General features: G+C 44.1%; 1 protein-coding gene across 1 annotated transcript in view; it reads left to right on the top strand.

The window, feature by feature from the left end:
• Positions 1 to 3,254: 3,254 nt before the first annotated feature.
• Positions 3,255 to 9,801, top strand: part of STT3B (STT3 oligosaccharyltransferase complex catalytic subunit B) — an 83,069-nt gene continuing 76,522 nt past the window's right edge. Inside the window, exon 1 of the mRNA XM_072412377.1 lies at positions 3,255 to 3,886. Within this exon, the coding sequence (XP_072268478.1) occupies positions 3,606 to 3,886 (281 nt within the window). The 5' untranslated portion in view covers positions 3,255 to 3,605. The remainder of the gene's footprint in view (positions 3,887 to 9,801) is intronic.

The raw sequence follows: 9,801 nt of genomic DNA, 5'->3' as shown, positions 1-9,801 counted from the left end.
GTCACCTTTCTATGCAGTGTTACAAAAACTGATAAATGGCCAACGCTGCATGGACAGGGATTGTCAGGGATGAACATCTGACTTCAGGGAATCACACATGAAATCATTGTGATTAGGACTCCTCTTTAAAGTGAACCTGCAGCAAATGGTAATGAAACTCATTGTGAGAGAAATACGGGGCAACCATTAATGACCTGAAAATTGCATTTGCCCGGCTGCTTAAGGCTACGTACACACGTCAGATGATTCTCGTGGGGGGGGAGGGCTGATATCGGAGGAAAATCTGACGTGTGTAAAGCATTCGTTGTCTTTCGTCCGGACGACCATCCTGGCAGATCCACAAGTGAAGAATAATTGTAATGAAAGTGAAGGGGAGAGAGCACAGTGGGGTGCTGCTCCCTCATTCTCCCCCTACCCTCTCCATAAAGCAGCATTTGTTCATCTATCATGAAGTCGTTAGTCGTTGGAAAGGATCGAGAAAGATCCTTTCCAGCAACAATTATTGCATGTGTGTACATAGCCTAAGACTTCAATAGTTTGAGACAAAGTCCTGGAACTGAATCAGAATACATATAAAATGGGGGAGGGGAAGCTAAGGATTTGTCACCAGCTTCAGATTCGCTAAGAGGTGTCACTACAGTTTCTGAAAACGCTCCCAACATCACTGACACATTGCTAGCAATCAGGATTTCCCAGCATTCAGGTCAGAGAGGAAGCGATTCCACAGATACTAGCGAAAGGCTCTAAGTCCCTGGGGATCCCCAGATTTTTTGGGTTGAGGGGCAGGTTTGCAGTTCTATACCAGCAGGAAAATGGTCTACAAGAAAATGGCTGCCATGGTCAGGATGCGTCTCGGAATTCTGCATCCATTTTTTTTGTAGACCAGCAGTTCTGGTTAATAAAACAGCTAGCCAAACAGATAGGTTATTAGTGCACCAGATAGTCACATTGTTAGGGGCTTTCTGATAGGATGGCAGGGGATTCAATGTAAAACTGACAGCCTTTAATGTGCCATTATTTTTAAAATACCGGCTTCTAACCCGGGCTATTGACATCATGACAATAGGATTGGGTCCTCAGCCGTAGTTTGGGGGCCCCTGCTCTAACACATGAGCCTGCCCCTGGCAATGTATCGTTCCCAGCTGACATGGCCCTAAAGATTAGAAAACTCAGACCCAGCATGGCCAATAGTTGTTTTCAAGGCTGGTATAAAACAATCAGCGAGGGATCAAATACTTTCCTTGCTTGAGGATGACCATATGACCAAACAAGTATGTATAGTATGTAGTGAAATTACCTTCCCTAATAAGGCCACATGACCAAATGCCTAGGCCTTGATCACATGACTGGATCAGGGGTAAGCCTGGAGCAAAATATATGTTTATCAGCCCTGCTATTAATATTATCTGCCAGAGCACCTCATAGAAATATGGACCAAAGATTAAACAATTTATTCTCATTGATCTGGCTGAACACAATACTGAGCTGGGATGTTTCATAGACTTCTATGGGATACCTGTAGAGGAATAAATTATATGCAGCACACACATTAATGACAGAATATACCTTACTGACATTTTATGAGGACTGATTTACTGATGTGTGAGGAGGGATTTTCAATAAAATACCCATTTTCATCTTTTATACTCTGTTTATACAACTTCCCCGGCAATGTCTGCATGGCATTTCTCAGCACCGGTGTCCTGATGTGACAATGGGACCATTGAGAGAGTACCAGCAGGACAACGCAGGAAGGAACAGGAACGTATTGTGTGATGAGGATTTTCATAGAAGTATCAGCAGGTATTATTTCATAAATCTAGATCTTTTAGATTTACTTATACCCTAATACACGGTCCTTTGAATTTCCACTGACTCCAGTGAAGAGTCGGCTGCATCTGCTTTGTATGTGGCCAGCTGGTCTGTTGCTGCCCATGTTGTGTCCCATTATCATGAGCTCTGCTGATTGTAAGGTTTGGCTGTGACTTCGTAGATGGCATACAGGAGTGCGTCAGAGAGACTTCTGCTTCAAGGTTACAACTACACCGCAGAACTGCAGTATTGCACAGGACACAGAATTTGGTATTCTTCCTGGGGCTTTTACAGGAAAATAAAATATGACAAGACATTACTTGTATGCAGATCAAATCTTTATTGATTAATGTATGATGCCTTCTGCTTCCCCAGCCCCTCACTATTCCCTGCTCCTCTTTCTTTTAATATTATTAATAAACAGAATGTATACAGCGCCAACATATTACGCAGCTCTGTACATTAAATAGGGGTTGCAGATGACAGTGACACAGAGGGGAGGACCCTGCTCCAAAGAGCTTGCAATCCGTTCACTGCAGAAGGTATAAATTCTGGATTAAGCCCCTCATGGGGTAAAACACATCCAGCTCCTAGGGGCTCCCCTGGTGAGAAGCAATATTCACATTGCATTCTATGGAATAAAGATTTGCTGATGGAGTGAAATATCTGCCTGGACGATTAGCCTTGGCTTTCTATGGACTCCAAGCTGTAAGTATTGATGATCTATGTCAGGGCAGGAAAATCCAATCCCAAGGTGACAACACAGAATCTCTTTAAGGATTGTTGTCAAGCCAAGACAGGAAGTGAAGAAAATGTCAGGATCACTGAATATAAAAATAGTGGAGGGAAAGCAATGATTTTAATCTTGCAGTTTTGTACCAATAAGCCCCAGATGTGTGCGATGAGAAGGCAGCTGCATGCCAGCCTGTAGAAGGTGACAGCTACACTTTGAGGTAAGGATAGCAGGTGCTGGGGGGATCGTGTTATAAAATACAGCAATGGGACATTCTATTGGCGGGCAATGTAAAGCGGGTGGATAGACACAGCTCACCCGATCCCTGCGCACAATGCCCTCCGCTCTGACATCACACAGCGGCCCCGGCCCACGTAATTGGATGACATACACCTGGAAGCCCCGCCTCCACAGCGGCTTATTTCCCTAAAGTTCCGCCCACTCTAAAGGCATCGTACGCCTATTGGATCGCACAACCCGTCAGTCACTCTGCACTTTCCGCCTTTCCCGTTCATCAAACAGCACGTGCCGTAGGCCCACGGGGAAGTGTTCGTGGACGCCCCGCCTTAAGGTTACGTCACAGCCAGTGAGGAGGCGTGTCGCATGGCTCTATTGTCTACCACTGGTTGTCGTATTGTCTTTGTCCCACCTCCCACGTACCTGTCGCTGCTCTATTGGCTGAGAGTTTTAGTTCAATGAGGGTGTTGGGTGTGTTCTCCCGGCCAAGCTCCTCCTCCCAGTCAGCGCTGAGTAGGAAATGTCATTTGTAGCATAGAGGCGAGGAGCACAGCCGGCTCCGGTGGTCTCGGCCTTCCTTGGACTCAGCTTTGTCAGTGTGATGTGGACAGCGAGACCGGCCGGGACGCGGGAGAGTACAGCTGTAGGCTATCCGGAGAACGCGGGGACTGCTGGTGCCATCTAAAGGACGAGCCGCGTGCCCGCGCATTTTAAACCTCCCTCCTCATCCCCTGCTCCGCCGACCGTCACCGAACGTCTCCCCACCTCCAACACACACCCCCACCCGGGAGGAGGAGGAGCGGCCAGTGGGGGGGAATCCAACATGGCGGAGCACGCAACCCTGGATAATAAGCACAAAGCGACAACCGTCAACTCCGGGGCCTCCTCCCCCGCCCTGGGCTCTGGGCGCTCGGGGTCCTCGGCTAACAACAGCGTGGCGGTCCACTCCCCCGGAGGAGGGTTGTCGGGGGGTTTGTCGCAGCCCGCCGGCTGGCAGTCTCTGCTCTCCTTTACCATCCTCTTCCTGGCCTGGCTGGCCGGCTTCAGCTCCAGGCTCTTTGCAGTCATCCGCTTCGAGAGCATCATTCACGAGTTCGACCCCTGGTGAGTGCACACAATGCCCGGCCGTGACAACTACTTCCTGCCATGGGAAGGTGACACCGGAGCACCGCTGCTTCGCCACAGGGGCAACAGTGACATCAGGGGCAGCTAGGGGGAGCCCTGCCAGAAACACCATCACTTCTCTATGGTGGGGGGAGCCCTGCCACAAACACCGTCACTTCTCTATGGTTGGGGAGCCCTGCCAGAAACACTATCACTTCTCTATGGTGGGAGCCCTGACGCAAACACTGTCACTTCTCCATGGTGGGGGGAGCCCTGCCGCAAACACCGTCACTTCTCTATGGTGGTGGGAGCCCTGACGCAAACACCGTCACTTCTCTATGGTGGGGGGAGCCACACCGTCACTTCTCTATGGTGGGGGGAGCCCTGCCGCAAACACCGTCACTTCTCTATGGTGGGGGGCCCCTGACATAATGGGCACTGAGGAGTACCCTTGCCAAAAACACCTCCACTTTATTACGAGGTACCCCTAAATTATGGGGACATTTTGGGATACCCCTGATAAAAACACCACCAGTTCCCCACAGGGTACCCCTGGCACATGTGGGGAGACCTTTTCCAAAACCATCTCTACTTCATCACAGGGGACCCCTTGAAATAATGGGCACATCAAAGGGACCCCTGCCAAAAACTCACTGCTGGGGACTCCAAGTTCAAGAAAGTGAAATGAAGATATATGAAATTTGGAGTGACATGGTGGATGGGGAGGGAGGGGGGGGGGGCATTTATTTACATCCTGCAAAAAAATGATTATTCCTGACAATAAAATGAAATATTAACAGGACTGACAGTAAAAATGTCTGGTAGAATTAGGGTAGAAGTGAACACTTACATTATTTGTTGTTTTAAGTGATCACTTTATATTGGAGGCTCTCCATTCATCATTGAAGAAGTGACCCCTTGTGTTTATGTGGAGTTGGCCCCTTTTATGGTGGCCAGTGTAAAAAGGGACCCCTTCCATTATTTGTTGTTGAGGTGGCCACCTTATATTAAATTTTGGGCTAGAAGTTACTGCTTTCATTCGTTGTTGGAGTGACCCCTTATGGTGGCGACCCCATGCAATGGCAGCTTAGTGTGGAGTTGGTCCTTTGCAATGGCAGGTTAGCTGGAGCCCCTTACATTGGCATCCAGTGGTAAATAACCATCCGTAGACAGGTGGGCAACTAATTTGCAATTGCTCATTGAACCCCAGCCAAGTTCAGGAAGCACCCTGATTGGATAATGCTGTTCCAGCAATTGCATTGTGCAGTGTCCTGTACTAGTCATTGATATGAATGGATTACATGCTATGTAGTGCTGCTGGCAGATCATTATTGTGGTCACAGGCTTACATAGGGAAACTTGTCTCACTTCCCTTCTGATTGCACTTTTCCATTACAGCCTCCATTCATATTCAGTTTTTATAGTTCTATCACAGAAGTCTTCCTTATCATCCTGCAGTCCTCTGTGCAGAAGTCTTGTCCCAAGTACACAGACTTTGATGTCCTTGTAGATGTATACTCTGTGTCTTCCCCCAATTCCTCAATTTGTGTGTTCATTACTGAATGGCTCTTGTCACTTCCCCTCCTCCCACTTTCTTTACAATGATCAGACAGTCATAAGAAGCATGTCACTCCGGCACCTCTTTCTGCTGCCAGTTCTGCAATAAGACATTTTCACTGCCAGCGGAAATAGTAAAAGTGCCGGTGATATGCAAGAATGCTTTAGTCTGCTTTCTGTTGTTGGAATGGAAATGCGTGGCTGAAACAGAATATATGTGTAGACTTTCTTATGTTGGGGAGGAAGCTGTAACATGATTATCCGTTGTTACCTAAAGTCATACCTTGTCATTCAGCCAATCTGTGCTCATCAATTATAAATCTGATCAGTCCGAATTCTGGCAGATGATTAACTAGAGGATTTACACTAGTCATGTCATGATATCAATGTTTGTTTTTTTTTTTTTTTTTTTTTATTGCCTAATATATAACATTTGAATGCAATGTGTTTTTATTGGCTTTCAGAGAGCGCGCTTTTCTATGCAGTAAGAGTATTTCCCATGCATCCGATTGGCTTTCATATATGCTTTTGTCAGACAGGACCTGGCATCTCGTGTCTTATCATTGAATGGAGAGAAGTGCTTTATGTAAAGCTGATCTTTGGGTGTATGTCGTTCCTTCTATCTGCCTTATGCTGTTCTCTCTTGCTCGCTGTCAGATAGCTGTCTGGCAGGAGCGAAGACATTGGTAAAAAAATCCAGAGCCGCCTCTTCAGTTCGCCGCCTGTTCAAACTGTAGTGATTACAGAACTGTTGTGTCTTGGGTAACAATCCTGTCTTTGATTACAGGCAATTTAAAGGAAATACAGTTTTCTTTAGGCATATTATCTTAGCAAAACACACATTTGATATAATGCAGCTGTATAAATGTGCTGTTTGTGTGTATAGAATGATTCTACGGCTGCTGAACTAAATTAGGGAAGCCAGAGTTAGATTATTATAATGGATAATCTGGAGTTGGTGGATATCTAACAAAGACCAACCTGGCTTCATTGTGCACGGTGAATAGGCTTGTCTGTCACTGGATATACTCAGATGTCATTTATGGATGTGACATCTGTATGGACTCCATTGTATATTCTCCATAATTATTGGAGTCAGAGCTTGTCTGCCTGACGTTGATTTAGAGAATGCTTGGCCTTGACACATGCTTTTGCATTTACGGAAGTCACTGCAGCCAAAATCTCGCCTTTGCAAGTGAATGCACAGACCCAGAACAAGTTCTGCAAGTTGTATAGGTCACAATTCAAGTGAGATACATTGTACTTGTTGAGATAATGAATGTAATGTGTGCTTTTTTTTTTTTTTTTTTGCTAATTTTTTAAAATGCACATTGTAAATTGGTTAGATAAGAAGGCTTTTATCAGGCAATATTTGTCAACAGCTACCAGACGCTCCTTTGTAACCACTAGGCATCCGGTGATGTTTGATAGCGTTTGTCACAAGCACTTGCTGAAGAGGTTGGAAGTCTGTGCAAGTATTGGAGCTGCAGACCGCCCTAGGATACTGCATTGAGCTTCTGATAAACTGTACTTCGCAGCTTTTTAAACACCTGCAAAAAATAAAAAAATTGGGATTTAAATCATATTTATTTTTGTCAATAACTTTGGAGCAGTTGGGGTTTGGATAGACAGAGGTGAATCGAAGCAGTACAGTTGTTAAAAACTGCCCCTCTTAACATAGCACAGATCACAATTTCCAATATTTGCAATGCAACACATAGCCAGCTGCTTAGCCTTCCAGTGTGATGCTGACCTCATACATTGTATTGGGCAGTGCACAAAATTACCATAAATGGTACAGCATCTCTTAAATTGGTGGTCTGTAGCTTGTTTCCTAGTTGTGGTTAGTACCCCAAGGGCACTATGACCGTTTTTTAGGCCTTTAACATAAGCTGGTTACCACTGGTTATATCGTGCATTGTGTTAAAGTGGAACTAAACCTGCTTTACCTTCCTATACAGTCACAGGGCACTGACATCTTCCATCTTTTCTTCTTCCACCTTATGACCTTCAGCCATCTTAATTGTTTGTGCTGACGTAACTTACACGCAGGCCCACAGAAATTCATTCATTTTGTTGCGCCAGTTTGCCCTATTAACCACCACTCAGCTTTGCATTCTAGCTCAGCAAAATTCAGAATGGTTATTACAGAAGGGACATTACCTTTCATCAGTAATAACCCCTATAATCACATTTTTAAAGTGGACCTCCAAGCTTTACCTGTGTGCTTTGCCTGCAGTTTAGAATAGTTAGTGTCTTACTATGGTTTGTACTTTATCCTGGAAATTAAAGGGAAGACAGGTTATCAAGAATAACTTCAAGGCCTGGGTTCAGCACATTTACTCACGTTGCATGTTAAATGCCAATGTATCTTTGATCCTTGACTGTAAAAAGTTGAAGAGTCTTCCTTTATGATACCGAACACTCGTGAGCCTTGGAGGCACTCCTTATTGCTCCTGGAGACGACAGCTGGCATGAGTTGCAGGTGCTTGAAGTCTTGAACTTTGGTTGCTGTAGGGTGTTTGTGGTTACCGTTGTTGAACCAGTTACAGGATAAGCCCCATACCCTGTTCTTGGGTCTCTCTGAGCAGACTGATAGATGTGTGTTGGTGGAGTAATAATTAAAGAAACTTGGCATTCATACAAGCAAGGAAATATGGCTGCATCTATGTAAAAATTTCAGTTTTTTTCTTGTGAATAACTATTGTTATTTATTTGTTTTTATGATTGTACAGTTGGTTAAACACAACGATGCATTCTTATTTGACTGTGCTTTTTAACTCGGGTTGCAGAGGTATCTTGGTGGTATTATTGGCACTTTTTATACTGTGCACAGTTGATGAATAGCAGTCACTAGCAGCCGGCGTCACTGATGATCAAGGTAATTAGCAACGGCAATCATATTGACAGGGTAAACAGTGGGCACTGTACGGGGAAAGGGGGGCGGGGGGGGAGATGGAAAAAAAGAATCTTACCAGGCATGATCACATCTCACCAAGGTTTTGCATACTCCATTCACCAAATTAAAATTTAAAGTCAAGCATTATGGGGAATAATTGTGCCATAGTATTCTTTAGTACTGTTATACCATTCCAATCTCATACCATTGTAAGTGTAGTTATGGATTTTCCTTGACATGTATTAATGTACAAGTGTCAAACTAGCCTTCTAGTTTGTTCCAATGCTGTGTTCTGCCACTTTTTCCTAATATGTTGCTCTGCTTGAAAATGTAGAGGAGGAAGAAAAGGCATATGACTTAAAAACATGTAATTCATATGCTAAATCCTATCATTACATGTATTAACTGCATGCATCTTGAGGAATACAATACAATGAGAATGGTCCTTTTATTGTCTGCTTCTGCATTGTTGAATTGTGACTGTTCACATAGCTTGAGTATTGTACAGAGATCAGCAAGTAAATAGATATTTATTTTATCCTTGGCATGCATACAATACGTACACATAGCTGTGCTGAAATGTGTTTGCTTTTAGCCCAATTTCGGAAGAGTGCCTTTGTAAAGGAAAGCCAGTTCTATTCTTTTGCTCTTATCCTTGCCTTGATTTTGAGCTACAACAAAACAGATTCAAAGTTTGCCTTTCCCAGGAAAACGGTTTTAATTTTATTTTCTGATTTATATGAACTGATGCTACAGAGTATCATTTCACAAGTGTTTAATCCTTCTTAAAGCACAACTATGCTCTTTCAACCTCCAGTGATATGACATTTATGAGATCTCATATTGACCCTAACGTCCTCGGTCAGTTTTCTTTCGGGATCTTTGGCTGACTTGGTTTCCCACAGCAGCCTGAATGAGCTTTGGGGCAACAACCCCTCTCCATGGTCTACCTGTGAGAGAATGGCTTGCTTGGGAGCTATGCTGTTTTCTTGCCAGGAATAAACTCTTTATACTGTTGGTAAGAGATGACTATAGAACCGGTGATCAAAATAATAAAGGATTGAAGCTTGGCACACACTGGCAATTTGTGCTACTGCAGTCCCACTATTTATTGTTCACTCACATATACACCCATTTATTTGCTAGTGATTGCTACACAAGCAGTTGCATGTCTTAGAAATTGTATAAGGAGCACTCTTGTGCTGTTGGCATCCAATTACTTGTATGTGCTATGCTCTACAGTTTCCCATATATTACAATCAAGTGTTGTGTGATTATGGCGTATGACCGCTTCAGAAATCACCCATAGATACAGACTACTTTTGAGTTTTTAACACTGTTTAAGAGACAGGGAGTGCTGGGTATTTTACAAGTTACTCCTGCTTTGCAGTCTTTTTAGCTAACCCCCATTATTAAGATATAAATATAGTAAACTGAAACATCAGTGTAAAAATGTATA

This window comes from Pyxicephalus adspersus, chromosome 5 (genome assembly GCF_032062135.1).
Source record: "Pyxicephalus adspersus chromosome 5, UCB_Pads_2.0, whole genome shotgun sequence".
In the NCBI taxonomy this organism is placed as follows: domain Eukaryota; kingdom Metazoa; phylum Chordata; class Amphibia; order Anura; family Pyxicephalidae; genus Pyxicephalus; species Pyxicephalus adspersus.
This window is presented reverse-complemented; position numbering and strand designations above follow the sequence as displayed.